The 23,852-nt window shown below is 35.9% G+C and overlaps 1 protein-coding gene across 1 annotated transcript in view; it reads right to left on the bottom strand.

The window, feature by feature from the left end:
- Positions 1-8,398: 8,398 nt before the first annotated feature.
- LOC107094212 (sodium channel subunit beta-4-like) overlaps positions 8,399-23,852 on the bottom strand; it is an 18,041-nt gene continuing 2,587 nt past the window's right edge. The window contains exons 2-5 of the mRNA XM_015389714.1: positions 15,132-15,295; positions 13,543-13,762; positions 13,303-13,432; positions 8,399-9,499 (exon numbers count right to left, since the gene is read on the bottom strand). Of these exons, the coding sequence (XP_015245200.1) occupies positions 9,406-9,499; positions 13,303-13,432; positions 13,543-13,762; positions 15,132-15,295 (608 nt within the window). The 3' untranslated portion in view covers positions 8,399-9,405. The remainder of the gene's footprint in view (positions 9,500-13,302; positions 13,433-13,542; positions 13,763-15,131; positions 15,296-23,852) is intronic.

Consider the following 23,852-nt stretch of genomic DNA (forward strand, 5'->3'; position numbering starts at 1 on the left):
TTTTATACTTTAAGTAAATTTACAAGCCTGTACTTTGTTACTTTTACTTGACTAAAGAAGTCTAATCAGTACTTCCACTTTTACCAGAGTATTTTTTAACATAAGTATCTGTACTTTTACTCAAGTACGGAAAGTCAGTACTTTTGCCATCTCTGGTTTTAATAAACGCTTTGAACTTTCCTACTGACTGTCTCACCTTGAATACTGGGACCATCTGTCCGGTTTTATGACAGTTAAGCATATTTTCCTTCTGAAGAAGCTTTGTAAATCCTTTGTATGAGCATGCCCATACCACAGGACTGTGGTTCCATGTGTTCATGGATACACTCTGCAGTAATACTAAATACTTAGCTGCAGCTACAGTTGTATATCACCTTGAATAATATGGTGACTTCAATAAACCTGAATATGTAAAGGATAACTACTGCTCTTGAACCTTTTTTTATGTTTACTTTCGTTGTGTGTTGTCTTCTTTTTATTGATATGTTCTCTCTTTTCTGTGTCTCTCATCTCATACAGACAGGGAACCAGACTTCTAGGAGCTACAGTATATCATGTGTTATCTATTTTTGCTGTTTTGTTTTATTTTCTCTTTTCATGCATTCTTTTATGTCTCTATCTCCCTCTCCCCTTAGTTCCTATGCCCTCTTTCTTTCTCACCTTTCTTTCCGTCTCCAATTCCATTGCATTCTATTTTACTAACTAAATGATTTTCAATAACGTTTAATACACAAGCAATGTACCAAGCTGAACCTTATGGCAACAGTCATAATGGTCTGCTAGTGAAAGCAAAGCAGTTGGGCTATCATCTAGCTCCGGGGCATTGTTTCCCAGAGACATATTGGCAAAACAGGACACACACACCATCTTACCAGTTGGACTTTGTCAGACGGCCCATTGGCACTGATTGTATTGCAGCGCGATAAGGTTAGCTGTTGCAACAATATAGCTTGTGTGTTTAATTTGTACTGTGAATCCTCTGACTTTTACCCTAATTTCATCAGAGATTAAAACCGGCATCTCTATCTAAAAAAACTTCTGTATAATTACTGACAGCAGGTTATGTCTTACCTTCTATTACCTTCTGTTTATTGGTGCGATTTTGTTCTCAGCCAGCTCAACAGACTTTATTGTAGTTGACCTGTAAGGCATATTTGTATGCTCACCAATTATCTGTATTATAGGTCCACATATCTTGTACCACTAGTCTGTCAGGGTCACAGAGGGCTGATGCCTTTCACCAGGAGTCTCTAGGTAAAAGGCAGGGTTCACACTGAACAGGTCACCAGATTAATAGAGTAATACACACAAATGTATAGTTGCCAGTTAACGTTAACAGTCATGTTACTGGATTGTGGGAAGAAGCCTAATTATCCGGAGTAAACCCCCACATGCACAGGGAGAACATGAAAACTTCTTGCAGAAAGATCCAAGCCTGGGATTAGAACCCTGAGAATCATTGATCAGTTGGAACAGTACTACAAAACTTAAACACATGCAGCCCTATTCTTCTTTTTTCTATTATTATTAAAGTATTATTATTATTATGAATACTGTTCTTATAATTTTCATCATTATTTATTATTCATAATCACCCTTTTATGTAGTTTTTATAATAGTTCAAGAGCTTTTTTACATGTATTGCTGCAAACCTCTAAGCATCACCTCAAACAGCTAGAACGAGAGAAAAATACAATACTTGAAGTGATTTCTAAAATAAAAAGTAGCTTCCTCTATCTTAAGAAATAGTTCTTGATAATTTAGGCTGTATATATATATATTATATGTGGTTTTAAATTCATTTTTGTGATCTTTTATCAAACCTAGAATATTATTATTTTTTGCCTCTAAATTTATTTCCATTTTTAAAACCTGTTTCACTTTCATTGTGTACACTTTTTAAAATGATGACCTTTAAGCTTAGATTATTGCACATTTTACCATACTTGGACAATATAATGAATATACATTACTGTATATTTATTATATATACTGTCCCCCAAGGGTAGGACTAGGACCTTGCTCAGGCCAAGAATGACGGTTTGAGTTTTGAAGTGACGATCTTGCAGCCTCTCCTTGCTCTGCCCTCTAACCACTGGGTTACCACTCCTGCATGTATTATGTACACCTTTAAGCAATTTGGAATATTTTATTTTCCTTCTTTTTCTATACCTAGTTAGGGGAAAATATGCTGGATTGAAATAACCACAATTCTTGATTCTTGTATAACAGATGTATCAATGCTAAAAGCAAATGTCTATCCTATTGTATACATTTATTTTTACATTTATGAGATAGAGAGCTTCGCCAAGGATATTGCTGTTTTAAACAATTTTAAGATTTCATTTCAGAACACATATGATTTACCAACTCTTTTCCTCTGTGGAAGATTTCACCTTTGCAAACTTAATAGCGTTTAGTTGCTGGTAAATTTAATTAAAATAACGTTGCTTTTTGTTGCCATATTTCTAAAATTCTGATTTGGTTTCATATCAGCAAGAAGCAAACCAACAATAATGGAGTTTGTGCTTCAAATCTCCTACTTAATAACCTTGAGAAGAAAAACCATGAGGAGAGACAGACACAAACACACAAAAATGAGGCCACTCTGTAATACCCAAAATGTTTGTTATTATAATCAGGTTTTTATTATCATTTTGAGTTTGTACCATTTTAATTCAAAAGGCTGAGGTGCATAGTCATGCACAACATGAGTCATGAGCAACATGGTCACAAAGACAAACAGCTGGACATTTACAGAAAGGTTGACCCAGGAGTACAGGGTTGCAGATTTGCTTTGCTTATGTGTGTTAAATCGACAATGAGCAAATTTTAAGCTACACACCAAAGTTCTATAATTTCTACAAAGTGTTTGGTCTCATGGTGCTGCCTTAGGTATACAGTGACATAATAAAACTCTTGTCTTTATTGAATTAGATGGAAGTTCTGAAGTAGAGCTTCTGTGAGAAAAGATGGAATAGGTTAGTTTGAGTCTGTGCTTCTTTTTTACATCAAGCTAGCTTGTCTCTTTAATTTCCTTATTACAAAGATGAAGATGCTATTTCTTTTTAGTTTATTCCTTTAAGAGAAAGAGTTAGATACATTGTTTTTATGCTTTAAAACTTTATTAAATCAGGGATTTCATCATTTGATCTCAGCTGTAGGTGCTATTTACTGTATTTATCTGGCAGTTGCCTTAGTCAGATTTTTGTTCTTTTAAATATCCCAAAAAATAGGCTAATCTGCCCATTGCAGTTTATCAAAACAAAACTAACATTACCAAATTTTTTTGTCCTTAGTATAATAAATGCATCTTTGTGAAAAACATTACAAATAAAGCTGACATTGCTTAACTGTTAAAAGGAATTCCTTTTCAGAACTTTCTAAACCTTTTTAAAGACAAATTAAAATGTTTGGCAGTTTCTCTTTTGTCACCATTAATGAATGGATTAACTGACTTATCTTTGCAGCTCTAAAGTGGAATGTGGGAGGCAGAGAATAGATGTCAGACTTTTGGCTTGGCAGTGAGACTTTCACCTGCTCAAACTGCAGCAGTTTGTACTGGACAATGCGTGTAATACAATACAGAAGCTGACAGAATTACAGTGAGTTTTCGACCGAGTAAGACAAGTTTTTAGAGTTGTGTTCTAGTAGTAGCGATGTAACAATAGCAGACGTGAGACTCTTGGACTGGCAGTATGAGTTTCAGCTGCTCTGGCAGTAAGAGCGATACTAACTCTATGGAATTACAGTGGTCACTCAGAACTCATGTCACTTGGTTTATGCAGTGACTCCCAAGCTGTTTATAAATCCACATTTCTCACTCTTAGCTGTCAAATGGCAGCAATTTGCCAATGGTCCAACATTTGTAGAAACTGATGCATTTTACTCTCTTATAGATTTGCTGTAAACTTAAACATTTTGCCTTTTTAAAAATATGAATATCACTTTAATTTGGCAAAGAAAAAAAGTGATGTTTTTTGTCTTTTGCTCTAACTTGAGTCATTACACAAAGCAATAGCAATAAATGCAACACTGTATATAGCTGTGCACTGTGGTGGAAGTAGTTAGTGATCTTATTACATAGATAATAATTAAACATAAATTTCTGCTTACAATATAAATGACAGCTTTTTTCCTACATGCTGCAATCCTAATTTTGCTAATTAAGATACATTAAATGCATCTTGCTCATTAAGATGCATTAAATGTGTATTACATTGACTTGCCAAAGATGGAGTTAGGTTATGCATTTATCTGCCACTAGGTGGCAATCATATTTTTGTTGGGCTCTATTACACCACTGCAGAAGTCGAGTTTAGGGCACATGCTGTACCAGATCAGTCAGTATCAGCAGGTAGCTGACCTCTGCAGAATTCTACTATCCTATCAGGAGGTGTGAAAACATCTCAAAAACACAAATAATAATACAAAAATACACAAGTGAAGATAAAAAAGCTGATGGAACTGAGGAGATTGACACAAATTACAGATATAAACAGAGTTCCTCATAAATCAGAACTAGTTTTAAAGCAGGAAGTGTGATTTTGTCTTGCTTAATCAGAGCAACTCTAAAACCACTTCATGCACATGAACAAACAAAGCTTGGTTTGTTGGAGTTGACAATGTTCATTTGGGAAAAGAAACAAGGTTAAAGGTTACAGGGTTTCTGCAGTTTACAAAATGACTTCAATTTAATACTCTGTATTTTGAACCTTAATACATTTTACAGATTGTTATTCATAGGCTCCAAATATAAATTTAATGTTTCTTCCACTTGGTCTCTTTTTTTCTTTATTGTCTAGATTTTTTTTTCCATTTTTTGTTTTAGTTTTGATAAAAAGTTATGGCGTTATTATTCTTTGATGCTATCATAAGGATCATAATGCAGGATAGCCATGACGGACATTCATTACTGACTGGCATCTAGCTAGCCCTGAAAAATTAAAAATTGTAAAAGAAATATGCTTGTGAAAGAGTTTATATTGATGGAGTCCATCTTACAAAAAAAAAAAATCAAAAACAGATTGGCTAAAACCTGTAAAAAAAAACAAGTTTCCCTATTAACTGAAATTAACATCAAAGAGATCCTAAAACCCTTAAATTGTTATATTTAATACTAAAACTTGCAGAAACCCTGAATTACAGAACATCTAGAACAACAGTCTTTTTGTGAGAAACACATATTCTAACCATAATTCTAATGAGAGGTCCGGACATTACATTAACAAACACATCAAGTCCCAGTATTGCTTTCACTCACAGGAAGACATTGGATGTAAATGTGCACCTTTTTTTGTTTAGGGATCTGTAAAGGAAGAGTTTTACATTTGTGCCTGGATGTTCGTATGTGTATCAGCAGAGCATCCCTAATATTCACATTTCTGAGCGTATTAAAGACAATGTCACTTACAACACTGTCATTGCATTATTACCTGTTCCTACAGGCTTATACCCAGCTTCACTTTAGCTCTAAGAATATAAATCCTTTCGCTATCCATTTACACTAAGCAAAATAAATCCACTGTAAAGACAGAAGGTACTTAAAATTGTCAAGGGAGTAACCACTTGAACCATTTCTGTTCCACTCTTTTTCATTTCATGTGTTTGAAGCATCTGTGTTGCATTCATTTTCTGAATGAAATCTAATTGTCTGACCTCATTTAGAAAAGTAAGAGACACATTTATCCAGATGGTATTCAAGTGAACACATCTGTGTCCTCGAGACATTCACGACAACCAAAAGTCCTCTTAATTTACAGCATTGCACATTGCCAAACAGGATCCTCTCGACAGCTTAAATGGCATATAACAAGACTGAGTTGGATAGTAGGAATGCTAACTGCATCAATGAGAGGAGTTGCTGGTAAATGAAACAAATTCATTTATAACATCAAGAGCAGGGCATTGGTTGCTTTGTGTGGCGTTACAGTATGTAGGAACAAAAATGCAATCAGATTTCAGTTAGCTCTTTTTAAGCCATTTACTCTGCAGCTGTACATGTAACACAGTCCAATTATTAGATTTTAATTCATATCAATTCCAAGTCTAAAAAAAACAATAAGAGTTTTTTTTATTACATTACTTGGTCACAAGGCTGATTATAGATTTTGAATCTGCACAGTTAATTTTTCATGCCAAGTGTAAATGGAACGCAGCTTCTGATATCAAGCACAGATAGCTCAACTTGGTTGAGCTATTAAATGCTCATATCAGTACATTAGGTCAGAAAGCATACAACATTTGTATGATGAGATGTGCCTTGGACAGACGGAGCTGCCTCCCAATCGAGACACATCAGTAAAGTGCCTTACAACAGGTTATTGCATAATCTGATGTCTGCCTTATTGCTTCCATTGAAAGCAAGAGGGGCACTCTCATTGAAGAGAGTAAAAGACTGGTACAATAAAGAATTTGAAAACAATTCAAATAACATTTTTGGGGAAAAAACTATGAGTATCATTTATGACTTTTTACAAAGTTGTTTTTAACTTTAATAAAGTGCTCTGTTGTTTCTTTGAAAGGCCAGTCTACAATCTTTTAGTATCAAAGTGTCTGTGATGTCTTTTTTAGGGATGGATTTCTATATGCATGCGGCTTTCGGTTGTTGAAGTTGTGACTGTTTGTCCAGCGGCCTTTTTCTGTTATGTTTTTGACAATACAGTGGGAATTCTTCATGTTATTTGATGCAAGCATGCTTTAACATGCATGTTTTTTGTTTCTCTTTGTTTTTTATGTTCAAATTTTATACAAAATCCACTCCTAAAAGGTTGCTGTACTTTTACTGCTCTCAATGAAATAACAATTCTAAACTGAAAGCAAACTTCTTAGCATGTCTAATATCTAAGCATGTAAGCTAATGGCCAAGGACATTTATTGGCACTAATCTACACTAAATTAGACAGTGGGCATTAAGCAAGGACTGATTACTAGTATCAGTTTCTTTTATTAGCTACATTTCAAAATAATCAAAATATTCGATCATATGTTCTTATGGTTTAAAGTCCTTAAAATGGCTATATAGGACATAAGATATCACAGCATTGTTGCTGTGCTCTGACACCTTGCTAAAATATAGCTTCTACATTTTTCTGTAGTCTACTAGAAAGCATAATTTGTTGTTTTTAATACTTGTTTTTGCAAAAGTGAAGGACACTCATGGTAAGAAAGAAAAAGTACCACCTATCTCCCACCCATTGCTGTTCCAAAACTACAGCTGGCATCTAAAAGTCTTCTTTATGTTTAGCAGCACACTGCAGCCTTAAAAGCCTATCTAAGATTACTTAACTAACTGACATCGTTAATGAACAGAACTGCAAAAAAAGTATAATGTTTTAAGCAATATGACCTTGAAAAAAACTAATGCATGTGCTGAAATATTTATATCAAAATCAAATTACATTTTTTGTATTAAATTTGAGAAAAGTCAATCATTGTTTTTGTTCTGGTATTTAAAAAAAGGGATACAAAGTAATGTCAAATGAATGCGTGCATACTCTAAAATAGAAAATTTACACGACATTAACTAGCTTGGAGCAATCACTCTATAATGTCAATTTTGACAAACATGATACTATATTATGATCTGGCCTCCTCTGGAGAAGCCACAGCTGTTTCGTACATTCTGAACACAGCATGTTGTGTTCTTTGGTCACTGCCTTCTCATTATATCTTTATGTCACATACAATTTTAACAAAATTATAAAAAAGAAATCAATTATAAAGCCTAACAGTAACATAAAATAATTACATAAAACTTGAAAAACTGTCTCCTTTTGGGTCATTTCGCTGAACAGGGTGCCTCTTCCGAAACCTTGGCCCTTTGAGTGTTTTATTCAGATCTAAGTAACATTTTCTTCACGATAAACAGGCCATAGGCCTTATTTTATATTAAAACAGTTATTTCAGAACGAGAATTGAGTTTATGTATCTTCCAATGAAATTAAAAAATAATTAAATATGTTTTAACTTAATTTCTTTCCAATTCTAGTCTTTTACAGGGAATTTTTTTCTTGATGGAATTCCATCGCTTCTACCATTCGCTGTGTTTCCCATTTGTTTGAGTTCTCTTTTTGGGGATAAATTAAAGCTAAAAGATGAATCTTCTAAATAATTTCTAACTTTTTACTTAAGTCTCCTCTAATAGATTGATTTAGTTTTTTACAGGAAACCAGAAGTTAGTAATTTCTGCACAATTAAGTGTAAATTGATTAATTCAGCAATTTAACTTGTTCTGTTGTTGTATGTAAGTGCAGCGTATGCTCATATGAGGTTATACAAAATGCACACATGCTAAAATTGCATTGAGTATTGTTAAGAAGCAGCAGCATTTAGGTTTATCCCTCTCTATGAGGACCATGGTACTGAGAGGATTGTCTATGAGGGTCGGGGCGTTTATGAGTTTTATCCTCCCGTCAGCAGAGGGAGCCGAAGCAGAACAGGCACCAGTGTTTAACAAAAGCAAGACTGTGAAACCTGTGGCTGTGTTGAACTGGATCAGTCTGTTGCACAGAAAATGCTGTTCACAGTGGTTAGCCAGGTGTACCGTCACAATCTTTGTGTTGGCATCAGTTAACCAAAAAATGTCTACCTTGCTTGAACTGGACTGTAAACATAAAAACTAAAACTGAAATCACAGAGGTTTAATCCAAAGCCACTTTAAGGAAAAATATATGGTTTTCTAATTACTCACATGCAAGCTAATTTGCAAAGCATCACGTATTTTTTGCTAATATAATAGTTATGTCAGTTACTTTATTTACTTGGAATAACTGATCATGATTTGATTTCTTTCTAATCTTGCTTAATAATTTTTTGTACAGATTAATCGATTAAACCTCTGCAGGTCTATGCTTTTTCATAAAATAATTTGTGTAGGAATTTTGTCTGGGTCCTAATTTTGACAAAAGCTAAAATACAGTAATAATATCAATTGACAGACATACAGTAGAGCCAAACATGTATTTGAATAATAAAAACAACTTAAAGATAACAAGTTTTGATGTGCATCTGTGGTTTAAAATGATTCACATAAATGATAGTGATGGCATTTATGAAAAGCATTAACTCAAGCCGCAATGCATTAAAAAAAAAAACTTTGGGAAGGTAATTATTCAATAACAGACTAACTGAAACTTCAGCAATTTGGGGTTTAGTTAGGTACAGATGAGAGTCGTAGAACAGGCTGCACACTGTGTGACTAATGGGCTTTGGCATTAGATACAGAGTGATCCAGATTCCTGCACAGTCCACACCTCCCAAATCTTAAGCATGATTTAAAATAGATATTTAGAAGTTGCATTATTTAGACTCTAATAAGATAAAACAGTCCACTGATAAGAGCTTGTTCTTTGAGCGTGTATAACTCTGTAACATATTTACAAACATACAATCTTTGTATTTCACTTATGCCTTTGGTGTCCCTTTGTTGTCAGCTTTGGCTCCTGAAAGTCCATTTTCTGTATTGTCGTTCCCTGAGGAGCTCACCAGGCACTCTTTACTACAGAAGAAAGAAAGAAAGAAGCAAAGGTTTAGATGAAGGGAAAGCCAACATGTTAGTAAGGCTTTCTTGTTTATTTTCCCCCTTTGTAAAAAATAAAACTATTCTTTGTGCTTGAAACAAGCTGTCCTGTGGATGAAGTCTATTCCTGATACATTTACAGTTTTTTGCAAATAATAGAAGGCCAAATTCAATGTCCCCATTACATGTACATCAGTATCTTTGCTGGCTTTAAATCACACATGTAATAACATGTGTGCACAGATTTATATTTTATATTTTCCTAAATATAAAACAATTGCCAAATGTTTTATATTGGTTGTCATAATCTCTGATCCCATGCAGACCATGAGGTGATGAGATAACATTTTTGTTCCTGATGATTATTATTACCATGTCATATAGATTTTAACATGAAATGTAATTTTTTCCAAAAATGTAAAGATAATTGCAACAAATTCTGAACTAGAGAATGTCATGAATGACATGACTGACAACTTAAACATCAGCATTGCTAGGTGATCTGGCACAGGGTATGTAAGTGTTCACATGTGGCACCAGCTACTTAAAGAGGTGCTGCTGCAAGCCCTAAAAAAAGGATAAAATCAACAACAGGATCAACTGTGCAGCCATTATTGAAACCCCTTAAATATGCTCTATATTAAAAAGAAAGGATGAGTAAACACATCTGTGGACAAAGGCCCAGTTGTCGTTTGTGGAAGCCAGATGGGAAACATTTTTGATGCAAGCATCAGGTAGAGGTTCCTATTGTCAAAGAATTCTTATGTTTGACCGATCCATATTTTTATAATGAAAAGGGAACCCATGAGTGCTTTTTAGTAATGGAAAAAAGAAAGTAAAGCAGGCTGTTGGGCATTTCACTTTGAGTGATTAAGAATTTTTGATGATTTGCTGTTTACTTTGTTGATTGATGTTTTTAATAATGAAAAGCACTTTGAATTGCCTTGCTCCTGAAATGTGCTTTAGAAATACATTTGACTTAGTTTCTAGTTGGAGGAATGTCTTGTAAGATAAAGATAAATAATTGCCTAATAATGCAACAAAACCATTGCCTAAAACGTTTTTTTTTTTTTTCAGTATTTCCAATCACAACTTCAGTACGTAGTCTGTTTTATTGTGAAAACACCAAGTGGTTTATCTGTTAGAGCTGCGTGTTTAGTCTGTTTCTGTACAGAAAATACTCTTAATCTTCCCTAAACAGATGAACTAAACTTAAAGAATATTTGCAAAGGCATCCTGCAGATGGATATCAGCTCACATTTTCACCATTTGCTGAACAATGTACATACTCACCATTTATTCCTGTTTACATATATCACGGGTATTAAGGCAGTCATTGTTGATTTTTATTATGATATTGCCGTCAATACTGGATATAAATAATTTGAATCTAATAAAGTTTCTTTAAACACTATTTTATACAAACCACAATCAAACAACTAATGTGAGGTAATAGGGTAACAATCTGGATGTATTATGTTTGAATTCAGCTTCTAGCAAGCAGCACAGTGAGTGAGACTAAGCTTAAAGCAGCCGAATTCTGTTATACTGAATCACTAACAACTCTTAGCAATATTTTAACCTTTATGATGTCAAAAAATGTCATGGACCAAAAAATTTTTGGGTACAATTTTAAACATCTTACTAATCTTAAAATTAGCTATTTTCTACCAAAATTATGACAAGGACACACAACTCATCCTGACATGTTTATTTGTCATATTAATTTTTTGAATTTTTAAAAGGAGATACATTTTTAAATTCAATGTGTATATGGAATATGGGCTGCAAAAGTCTATTTCTTATCTAACTGCCTTCCAGATATATAAAAGTCAAAAGAGTTTAAATCTCAGCATTAATGATTGGAGTAATTTTTGTCTGACTGGGGTTTGGAGTGTGAGGCATCAAAATATAATATCATCAAGGCCACAAAATATCTTGCTGGGTGAGTGAAATGGGATGAGGACTGAGCAAAAGCTGATTGTTTTCACTGTTTGTTCATCTTCCTTTGGATCTACACTGTTTGATCATCAGGGACATACAATGAAAGGACCTGAATGACTAAACTGATTTAAGACAATCATACTCAGGTAAATGACATGCTTTTTTTAATTTGAACTTTCAGTCAGGTTATGAAAAAACATATTTTTATGTTTTAGTTTTTCTGTGTTTTTTTTTTTTTTCAGTTTCATATTCAGTTCATTAAATCATTTATGCAAAAAATAAAATCAGGTGAATTTGAAAACAGTCATCTTATGAAAAATGATCTATTCACACATAAAAAAAAGCTGATAATGCTTATATTTAGCTGTAAATGTCTATCATAAATGAAGTTCAGTTATATATTTCTATTCTACATCAATTTCTATAAAGGCAGCTTTGAAAATGTAAAAATAATTTAAATAATGCCCCAACATTTTTTAAGGTATATATCTTATCCAGGTTTTTTAAAATAAGAGAACAGAAGACTTTTTTCTTTTAGAGAGTTAAAACTAGCAGTAACTTTTTTTTTATAATCATCCAATTTACCATCAATATTCAGTTAAGAAGGATATTAGTAATGAATCAACAAAGTGCTTAACATGATGCCTTGGATACGGATGTACAGCCCTGAATTGTTTATTATTTTACCATGTTACATTCCAGCATTCAGTGTAGTTAGGATGTCATGTGACAGACCAAAGCAAAGAGGTTAATGATTGTGAAGTGGAAGGGAAATTATGCACTTGATGAAAAATAATGATGTATTCAGTTTTGTAAAGCATAAGTTGCACATTTCTCCAATCTTCTAAAGCAGTAAACATAGTACTGGTGGTTGGTGGTTTGCAAGCGCCCCCTGGTGGTAGACAAGGAGCCTAAGACATTTTGATAAAAGTATTATTTTGAAACTCTCTACACACTACAGTAATTTGTAGAACATGTTTTTTTTTACTATTGTGATTGTGATTTGATTTTTTTTTTTTGGGGGGGGGGGCTTGCAGTTGCCAACTAAATGACCTTTTGATTATATTTTGCTACCTTTTTATTTACAGTGATAAATAAAAAATCTGAGTTTATGTCTTTTTTCTGTCTTGTTGGAAACTTTGACAATACCAATCGCTCTGGAGCTTCTCTGGAGCTTACTGTGAGCTGTGAGAAGAAACACTTGCCCTTTTGGATAAAAAAACTCTTCCATTTCTACAAAAGCTGTTTGCTTTCTGTTTCTTTTTACAAAACGTAGTGTGCAGGAAAGTTTCTCCTACTATCAGCCCAGTACAATGTAAAAACAGAAGCTGGTATATGAGGACTTAGAGCATTGGTCAGTTTGTCTAATGTAAAAACAGAAGCTGGCCAGATGTAGAGCATCATCTCAAACTAAAGCTCTCTTCTACTGAGCCACACATGTTAAAATTATGTTTACAGAGTCAAGCACACCCATCTAATTACCTTCTTATGAATAAATTTATGTCAATCTTGAACATTACCAACATGATGGTTCTAAGGAGCTGCTACTATTGTACTTATAGTTGTTGACTCCAGTTTTCTTTCTTAATGCAGGGAAGTTCATGTTACTACATGTGATAATAGTCTGTCCACTAAACTCATTTTCAGAAGTGCCATTCCTTAATGCAGATTGCATGCACAGTACGTTTGATGTGTGATGGTCTGATGTGTTGCACAACAATAAGAGCTAATTTGTTTGTCAGACACAAAAAACAAAGGAAAATGAACTGAAACCTCAAGTTTGAGGTCGTAATGGGAAAATATGCAAGGTGTTGCACTCCAGTCATTGTTATACTCACGTCTTCTCATTACCCTTGCGTAGAAAATGAAGAACCACTGCCTTTATCACCATAATGATGATAACCAATCCAATGACTCCTCCCACAACTGACACAATAATGACCGTCAATGTATTGTCAACCTCCTTCACTGTAAAGAGTGAGTGAAAGAATTGTATTATGAATAGCTTTAAAAAAAAAAATGTAATATGGGGTACAACTTAATTTATATGTATAGATATAATTACTTGTGTGACATACTTTGATCGACCACCCTAAGTGTGAAGACAGCGCTGTGGTTGCGGTTCTTCTCTTTTGGGTTTCTGGCAAAACAGATGTAGTCCCCTTCATCCTCAAACGTTATGTTCCACAACAAGATGGAGATGTTGTTTGTCTTAGAGGAGCCAACAAACTCTACACGTTCATGGTAAATGTGGACTTTTGGCTCCACTCTCTCCATAGGAATCTCTGCTTCACACAGCTGTACACACAAGCATCTACTTAGACACAAAGCATAGGTTATCCTGTTTAATTCCAAGTACCCTCAAATAAACGGTGTCTCTTGATATGTTGCATTGGCCCTTTTTCTTGCACATTACAACTTAGACATGCTCAAAAGTGCAGGGACCTCTTTGAAAATGCCAGATTTTTGTGGAGTAAAAAAAGGGAATGATGAACAAATTTGAAAAAAATTCCATGTATAACATGACATCTTTTCTTTACACTTAAATTAAAAAAATAATAAAACTGAAAAAAATTAATAAGGAAAAAAGCAGTTTAGTTTAGCATCCATACGCATTCACTCAAACCTTTTTAACCACTCCCTGTCTTCTCCACAGTTTGATGATAAAATCCTTTGTTTTATTGTAAATCCACTGTTTTCTTTTTTTTGTCCTGTTAATTTTCATGCATGCCACATGAATCCCAAGGAACTTTATTGACAGCTTACTATGATATCTTTCTTATGTCTTTAGGTAAAAGTGGCAAGATCTAAAACTGTCAGTAGGACAACTGAACTTTATCTTGGGCTAAACAGATTTAATATTGATGTAGTGGCTATACCCCACCTCTCAGCAAATAGCCACTGGAGATAAGCTCTGACTGCCCTGCAACCCTGCAAAGGTAGGTGAGTTAAGATAATGGATGGATTTAACATACAATATATAACTGATGGCTGATGTAAATGAACTAAATGGTAAAAAAAAAAAATTAGAATCTGTTTTTGTTAGTATAAATTTGAGAATATTTTGACTTAAGCAATGAGGTGACCGAATATTCCAAATCCCAACAAACACATTATTATAAGTTGGATCCTACACAATAAATGTCACGTCATATGCTAAAGAGGGTTTTAAATGATTTACAGTGACGTTCTGGCATTTTCACAGAGATGTCTACAAAAATGGCAGCTCCTGTAGCACAAAATAAACTTTCTTCTAGGAAAATAGCTCTGATGGTATACACCTTTTCCCTTACGTGGAAATTAAATTTTACAAATTCATGTGTGTTAACTGAGACAATGCATTGTTCAATTAAAAATTATAAAAGTTAGAAATTAAAATTAGAATTTGACATGTTTGGGTTGTGGATATAAACAATTCTTACATAAAATGTTTTTTAGCAGAATTGCTTATGGCTAAAAAACTAAAGAACAAAAACAAAGCATGGTTTAAGGGATTGGTCTTGTCAAAGCCAAGTTCAGTTATAAATCTAAACGTAAGGCGACAACATGGAGCAGTGGAAACATTTTCAAGGCTACTATTTTGCCAAAAATATATCTGTAGCTGCAATTCAATTAAAACTTGAAGGCTGTTCTAATGATAATTTGTACATATGATTTTTATCTTTACCTTTAATAAAGTCCCATTGTCATTATACTTCCAGTTGAAGTACAGGTTTTTAATGCCAATGCAAGATTGGTAAGTGCAGGGCAGCAGAACTGTGGAGCCATTCATTGCTTCAATTGAGGAAACTTTACCCGTGGAAACTTCTAATCCACCAACACTCCATGCACCTGAATGACAAAGAAGAGAAATATATGTAGAAAATATATTTTGATTGAGCATTTAACTCAACCATAAAAACAACACAACACAAAACAAAATTTTTAATGCAAAAACAAAAACACGGAAATTCACTAAATAGGATGACATAAAAAAAGACACAATTGGTTTCAGGTCAGTTTTGATACAGTCTAATGTCCTGAAAGACATTAGGACTAAAAAGTCGAAGTACACCCTACAAATTGACAGTTTTCTGTGCTACAAACAAATGCCTCATAACTTACAGTTAAATTAAAGCAAAACGTATATAACATATCAATATGCATTGCAAATATTGTTATAGAACAAACTTACAGAATAGACACATACAGTGTATCACCCTTTTTGTTTTCTTGTATATATTCTTATTAATGCCATTATCTCATTATTTCATATCATGAACAGACACACATTGTCCATATGCTGTACATTGTGAACTATATGTTGACCTTAACTGACTTTCATTAATTTTCATTTTCAAGCCTTTCAGTGCTTTAACCATGAGAATAAACCTAACCATTGCTAGTGTACACCTCAGTCTAAACTAAACTCATTTCACACCATATACACACCTTGTATCCTTGAGGAGACTTTCATTGCCTTCCATTCCTTCCTAAACCATTTCTAAAGCCTATCCGAGACCCTTACCCTAAGTCCCTTACCTTTTCCCCCCATTGGTGTTTTTATTGATGTGGACTTGTCATTCAAATCGCATGTCAAACAGGTTCCTAGAATATCCTTCTTTCATCTTTGTAATATTGCAAAACATTGAAATATCCTGCCAAGGTGTGATGCTGAGAAACTAGTTCATGCATTTGTTACTATAAGGTTGGACTATTATAATTTACTATCAAGAAGTCCACAAACTGTAGTTGAAAGCCTTTAGTTGATCCAAAATGCTGCAGCCAGAGTTCTGATGAAAAGTAAAAAAGAAAGATCACATTTCCCCTATCTTAGATTCCCTCCGTTGGAAAATCCAGAAAATAATTTAATGCCGAAGGTTTAGTCACTGAGTGAGTAGAAAAAGGAAGTCGGTATAATGAACAGCCCAATCGGGTGAAGGGAGAGTTTATTTCGGACAGATGTTTCTCCTTAGTTAAATAGTTTGGTCATCCTGAGCTATTTTCTATATTTATGCTGCTATATGCTTAGGCTGCTGGAGGAATAGGGACCACTTCTCATCATTCTGCTTCATTCAATCTTTATTCTCCCATTATGCAGTATTTTTAAGTTCCATCTCTAACGATGTTATCTCTGCTTTTTCTTGTCATAGTAGCTTCATCTAGTCTGCTCCTTTTAGCCTGTGACTTCATCCTGGATTGAAATATTAGCTTTGCTGATGCCATCAATATCTCTGATAATAGATGATGGAGCCCGGGGCTGTTTTTCAGTGCGGTTATGTTACTTTTAGTATGACTAACTTTTTGTGCTCTTTTTAAACCCATGAGAAGTGGCCCAAATCTCATCTGCCTGGCTATGTCTTTCCTGGACTGTGCCACCTGTGTAGCTAGTTAACAGTTGTCTTTGTAATGACTATAAAAAGGAAAACCCAGAATTCAACCAGAAACAACGAGAGGCCTTTTTGCAGTTTATTGGAAATGAAACTGCCACAGGTTGGAAGGATTCACCAGAGTCAGCAACCGGATCTTCAGGAAGGAGCCTGGACAGTTGAGTGACCAGACAGAAACAGAGTGAAATGCGTCTAGCGTTGGACTCTGGTTTGGAGGAATCTTTCTTGACAGTTAATTGTTGGTCCAGAGGAATATACAGGGTCAAATCCATGACAGCAGAGACAGGCAGACAAAGACAAAAAAAGAGTTTGTAATCTGAGTCAAAGCCAGGGTGTCAAAGATTCAGAGATAATCCAGGGGAGAATCTGAGAGCAAAGTTATGGCACACTTACTATTCTGAGAGCTAATAATATAGTCAGGTAAGCAAGTGAATCTGATGGAGGCTGACTGGAAACAGGGCGGAGCTGGCAACTGTGTTGAATCTTGAATCGGACCAACTCTAGTGCCAGGAATCATGACAATTAATTTGTTTATTTGCTTCTTTTGTATGTCTTTTTCAATCTCCTTGGACCCAGTTAGTCTTGGCAGAAGGTCATTCACCCTGAGCCCAGTTCTACTTGAGGTTTCTTCCCATTGAAAGGAAGTGTTTCCTGTCCACTCTTGCTGCATGTGTTCTTAGTGTGAGGGACTGCTGAGAAGTCAACGAAAATGCCAGTGACAATCGTCGCCGCAAGCTCATCCAAGAGGAACTTGTAAAGTGCATTGAGATGATATGTGTTATTAATTGGTGCAATATTAATAAACTGAATTGAATTAAACTTAGGGTGGGTCCCATTTTTCAGCTGTTGGGTCATTTGTGCTGCTACAGTAGTAGCCATTCAAAATGTCCCCACTTTCCTTGATGGGTCCTTGGATGGTCCTTGGCTGGTCCCCCACAATTCCTTTTTAAACATCAGTTTTTGTACTAAAAATTATTTTTGTCATGAATTGTAGACATTAAGCTCTAAAGAGAAGGGCCATCTCCTGGTCAGACCCTGTAATTCAGTCAAAGGATGGAGTCAGAGTAAAGAAATATGCATGCCCAGGAGAAGGAGGGGGTTACTCCAGTGGCTGGAAGTTGGAGGGGATTTTGCTGGGAGTTGAAGGAGAGTGGGTTGCCATTTGGCTGGCATTTGACTGGGAATGGGAATTTTTAATGTCTGCTACTGTAGGGGTTGATGGAGAGAAATCAGCTTCTTTAGCCAGTAGGTGTGGATCATGATCAGGATCACCTTGATAACATGTTGGAACACTAAATTACTAAGTGTTTAGTTGTTAGTTCAGACTCTGGGTACTGATGCATCCATATTTCCCACAGTCTTTTCAGAAAGCCCTCTGGTTAGGATTACTGGAGTAGCAGTATTCCATTAGTGCCATATTAAATTCCTATTTCCATTGTCTTCTTGTTCTAGTAGCCCACTTATCATCATAGTGTCCTGGTTCCTCAACATTTGACACAGACCTTATTTGACTCACCCATGTTTAAGCCAATATGGTTCTATGTTTATTTCCTCTCATATCATGAGATAGGCAGAAATCCTTAATTGTCTTGCCCAAGGACCCACACTGGATGATGTTATAAGCTTATACATATAAATGATATACCTATATGCTTCTAGCATATGAACTCAGGCAGCCTTGCCTCTGTCAAGGATCATCAGGGCAGCTGTGGCTGCAATGCAGCTTGCCCCAGTAGTGTGTGAAAGAGTGGGTTAATGACTGAATGTAGTGTAAAGAACTCTGGGGTTCTCTGACACCCAGTTGGTGGCTGCTGGGATCATTAATGACCAATGTCCAAGCTGATATTAACTTTGATTATTGGTGTAGGAGGAAAAAGGTTTTCTCTACTGTTGGACGCTCCTGTCCAAACTTCTGCAAACCCCCCCTCTCACAAGACACTACCACAGGGAGATACAATCCTGCCATTCACCGTGCTTGGGGACAAAGCAGCATCTTCATGCCTGTCTCATTCTCTTGTGTGGATCAAAGAAAGTCCATGCCTTGAATGAATGCAATGGATGCCACAGGAACAAGAACCTTCTGAATGCCAAAGTTAAGTTGGTCCTTTGGTCATTTCTGAACCCGGTTGCTGCAAAGACAACCATTCTGTAACATGTTCATGTGCATTTACAGGAAACATCAAGATGTCAGAGACTTGGAAAGTGGAGCATCCGAAAAGAAATGACACAGCTTACCTGCTGCATACCTGATGTGATAAGCTTCTGAATACTGGAGACAACTCAGCCTTTTCCAAAATGAAGATCAGCAGAGGTTTCATATCATATTTCTCTTTATATTGATTGCCTTTATTGGATTCCTGTTAGATCCATAATATAATTTAAAACAACATATAAAGACTTAATAGACTAAGATACATCTTTAAACCGAGATGTGACACTTCCTTATGTTCCCAACAGACAACTTCACTCTCCATCAGCAGCTTTTCATGTGGTTCCTAGAATATGTAAAAGTAACGGGAGGAGATTTTTTTTTAGTTATCAGGCTCCTCTCATGCAGAACCAACTAAAAGTTTTAGCACAGGAGGTGCACACCCTGTCAGCTAGGTGTAAAACTTTCCTTTTTGATAAAGCATATAGAGTTGCACATGTTGTCCTACTGTAAGTCTATAATCATGCTGTTAAAAGTGTAGGCTGCTGGAAGACATAGGGGCAACTTTACATAATTCTGTCACATTCTATCTATACTCCCATCTGACAGTATATTTTAGTTCAACCCCTACCTTTATGTACTGTTTTTTCTCATCATAGTAATTTCATCTGGTCTTTTCATGTTTGGTTATGGCAGCATCTCGGAGAAAAAAAATCAATAGGGTTTCTGGAATTAACACCTTTGGTTATAGATTATAGAGTTGGTCCTGTTTTTTAGAATTTACTCATGCTTCTGTCCTAGACATAGCTATGGGCAGGGCTTTTTTTATCCTTATGTACTCTTCGTCATCCCTTATATAAAAACTGTCTCTGAACTTGTCTACTTAACTGTTGCTTTCCTAGAAAGATCCAAGTGTGTATCTAGTTATCCGTTACATTTGTAAGATGAAAACATTTATAGATCTGTGCTTCTATGTCCCTTTTCTATACCTGCTTATCTGTTCTTTAATCCCCTCGGCAGACGGCCGCTCACACTGAGCCTGGTTCTGCTGGAGGTTTCTTCCTGTTTAAAGGGAGCTTTTCCTCTCCACCTTTAAGCAAACATCTAATCTTGCTAGATGCTATTCCAGGAGGTTCCCTGCAATGCCAATGACTCAATGAAATCATTTGATTTTCATGAGAAGCATTTTATCAATCGGACTGTGTGATCTGATCTGTGGTCTCTGTATACTGCCTTGAGATAACATGTGATGTGATTTACGGTATATAAATAAACTGAGTTGAATCTATTTAAATTATGTATATTTATTCATTTTATATTAGTCCTCTACTCTTTTTTAGGGCCCAGGTTGTGTGTTTTGAATATGACTGGTACAGTGAGTGACAATGGGTCAGTAGATTCACCCCAATGTAAAATTCCAAAACATTTCCACAAAAACAAAATTATTAATTCCACTTATGATGATGTCCTATAACACTGTGATATTTGGTGTTTTTCTATGTAATTTCCAAAAGCCGATTTTTATCTGCATTGGTATCTAAGCCTTGCTAGATTTTTTGTTTTGGTTTTGTAATGACAGATTCTTTCTCTGATATCTGTACCACACTCTGGGATCTATTTATAAATACTGTCCTTCACACTGAACTGCCGAAGATCACATTGCACTTGGACATGGTTACAGTACATGTTCTCTGTATGTCTGAACACCCTGTTCATAAACTTATGTGGCATATTTTGAATTATTACACTTATTAGAGATGAACCCCATGATTCCTCAACTTTCCATAGGTAAAATGTATGTAACTTAAGATTGTAGTACTGCAAGCTCTTTGGACCCTCTACGGCTACATATATTAACATTAGATATAGTGTAGGTTGTCTTTTTGCTTTTTTGAACCCATACAGATAGTTCCATTATTTCAAACGCCTTTTTGAAAATACAAAATCCAACTCAAAATTGCTTTTTTTTCCCCACTGCAGCGACTTTCAGCAGTATTCGAGTTTTTAAAAGCTCTGCATGTTTAAACACAATTTTACCTTTATTAACTTACATTTTCTCCTGTCGTTGCAATCCTGAACAAAATAAGTAAGTCTGATGGTTGAGCTTTCATGGGGTTGTGTTAGGTGTGCAGCGATGATTGGTAGATAATTTATTGCAGTGAAGCTGTAAAGCAGATTCTTCAAATGGAAGCATCAATGGAGTAGATTAGCTTGAGATTAGTTTATGCATCTATAGAGTATTTATTTACAAAGTACTTAAAGTCAAAAAACTACACGAAAACAAAAAATGAAAAAAGCTTGCCAGAATACTATGCTTTTAAAGGGACACTATGCAACATTTTTCAGTTAATTAATGTGTTCCATAACGTTATGGATGACTAAATGAGTCATTTCAGGTTGAACAAAGGTATTCTCGGCCGCCCTGGTGGTCTGTGGGGGAAATACTGCACTTGCAATTGCAGGAGCACCGACCCGCACCCACAGGCTCAGAAGTCTCGTGAGAGTCAGTCTTGCTTTACGGCGAGAACTGCTACACCCCCCAGTTAAAAGCATGCTCGTTGCTAGCACAGTGGCAATCTTTGTGCAGTTATGCTACGTTCACGCAGCAAAAGCAGCAAAATCGCATCTGCTGCTTCATTTTTGCTGCTTGTACCAGTTAGTACTGACGCGCGGCTGAAGCAGCTTTGCTGCTCTGGCTGCAAAAGTGTGTCTGAGGCGCTTTGGGCGGAGCTTCACTATCCTTTCTCTGCCTTGCAGCTATATTTGCTGTGATCAGTGGGAATAAAGTAGTTTTAATATGTTTTTAAGTGAGAAAATACACCTGAAAACGTAATCAGTGCAGTCAGTTCATTCAGATTATCATCCTGCCTTCAATATTTTTTCTGTCGGAGCCGCTCAGACCCCCACATACCAGGGATGCGCCGACAGTATGGATCCCTTCATGAGCAGCGGTTCACCGCGGCAGCTGGTAGGTGTTTTTCATCTAAATAATCCAAACTGCATATTCTGCCGGCAGATTTCTGCATTTTAAGTTAATTTAGGCGTCAATAAACTGTTTAAGAGCAGTGATCATCAGCGCTGTGTCTCTCTCTCCCTGCGTTAAACGCACCCGACGCGCTGCTGCAGCCGCTCAGACGTGCTGCGCCTGCAGCTCAAAACGCGCCGCGGGACCTTTGCATGTAAACTTGCTGCTTCTGTCGCGCCAGCTACATCCAGTGTGAACGCAGCGTTAGTCATTCGCTGCTAAGCTCAAAACAACCGCGCCTGGCTTGACGGAGAAACCAGGAGAACAGCTGAGCATATTTACGACAGTGCACTTTTACTTTCGCCCTCTGGAGGGAGCCTCACTGGAAAATCAACACCGGTTGCATAGTGTACCTTTAAAGTAGTTGTTTATCACCAAGTGCAAGTATTATCTTTACATATGTAAAAGGTGTGCTACCCTTCCTACCCTGAAATAGACATCATGTCCCTCATGCTTAACAGCTCTTGAAACCACTATCATTTATCTCCTTGTCCCCTTGTTGTTTGTGGTACTCTTCTACTTCATTCAGAGTTTATGCTTATGACAGCTAAACAACATTACTAGTCCAGAATGTCAGATGGTACTTGTATGTGTGTAAATGTGCATGAACTGGCTGTACATATATTCACACTTGTGAGTTTGTGCACATTAGTAATACACTGGCATGCATGATATTTTTAGCTCCACTATCAAGTATCTACTTGTCCCAGTTGGGAAACATCAATATGTGAATCACTGGTGGTAGGAAATACAACTGACTGTGTGTGTGTGTGTGTGTGTGTGTGTGTGTGCATGTGTCCTTGACTGAATATCAAGGTGAGTTTTTTTTTTTCTTCAAGTAGGTCAAAGACTTAAGGGTTAATGTATTTCTGTGTGAACCCATTGAGAACTGACTAAAGACACTATTACCACCATGAGAGGAAGATAGAAGACAGGAGTGATAGGAATGTTGGAAAAGGGCTGGAAGGGAACAAAAGCAAGAAAGAAACAGGGAATAAAAGGTATTGGATGTGGTACAGTATGTGGAGGCCTTTGAAGGGGTCACACAGAAAGACAGGAATGGGTATGAAGGATGAATGTTTAACAAGGTGACTGTCAGCATTATATCACTGGAAAAGTAACTCACTTCATTGGAGCTACTGGTGTTGGACAAGGTATGTTTTCAGTTACTCATATCATCAACAAGGTTCAAGTGAGCAATGAGTCACAAAAACATCAACCATCATGTCGTATGTTCAAATATTAAACATATTCAATAACTGGTAAATTCTACATTAGAACGCTACTATATTTAGTGCAGCCTTTTTCTATATTTCTTCCAAAAAAATATTTGGTATATTTTAATTCTAATTTATTTATATACAAATTTGTTTATAGAGGTAAATATATTAAATTCATCAATAATATGTACTTTCTTTTAGTGTTCCAAGGATTGAAAATGAATGCTAACGATATACTACAGGTGTGAAAAGGTCTGGAAAAAGAGGGAGAATGATTCCCTGTGGTCGTAGATCAGCTTTCTTTAGTTCCACATATTGTAGCCTTACTCAGTCACCAGTAATAGTAGAATTGAATGGGAGATAAGCAAATAGTCTTGGGGAAAATTATCTTGTTCCATTACCTGTGGTCTCGGTTGTTCTGTGAGCTGTTTTAACAGAGCCTAAGAAAAAGGCTGAGCAATGTTGATCACCTGCAGGGAGCCCAACGTAGAGTATCTGCTTGTTCCCTTTAAAATTAATTAGTTATATTGGTTCAACTAATTGCATACTGGATGCCTCCTTTTTGACATTTTTTTTCTGGCACATTATACCAACAGGAGACTAGGGGACAGACCCACAACTAGCT

The sequence above is a fragment of the Cyprinodon variegatus genome, unplaced genomic scaffold (assembly GCF_000732505.1).
Source record: "Cyprinodon variegatus isolate N-32 unplaced genomic scaffold, C_variegatus-1.0 Scaffold470, whole genome shotgun sequence".
NCBI classification, from domain to species: domain Eukaryota; kingdom Metazoa; phylum Chordata; class Actinopteri; order Cyprinodontiformes; family Cyprinodontidae; genus Cyprinodon; species Cyprinodon variegatus.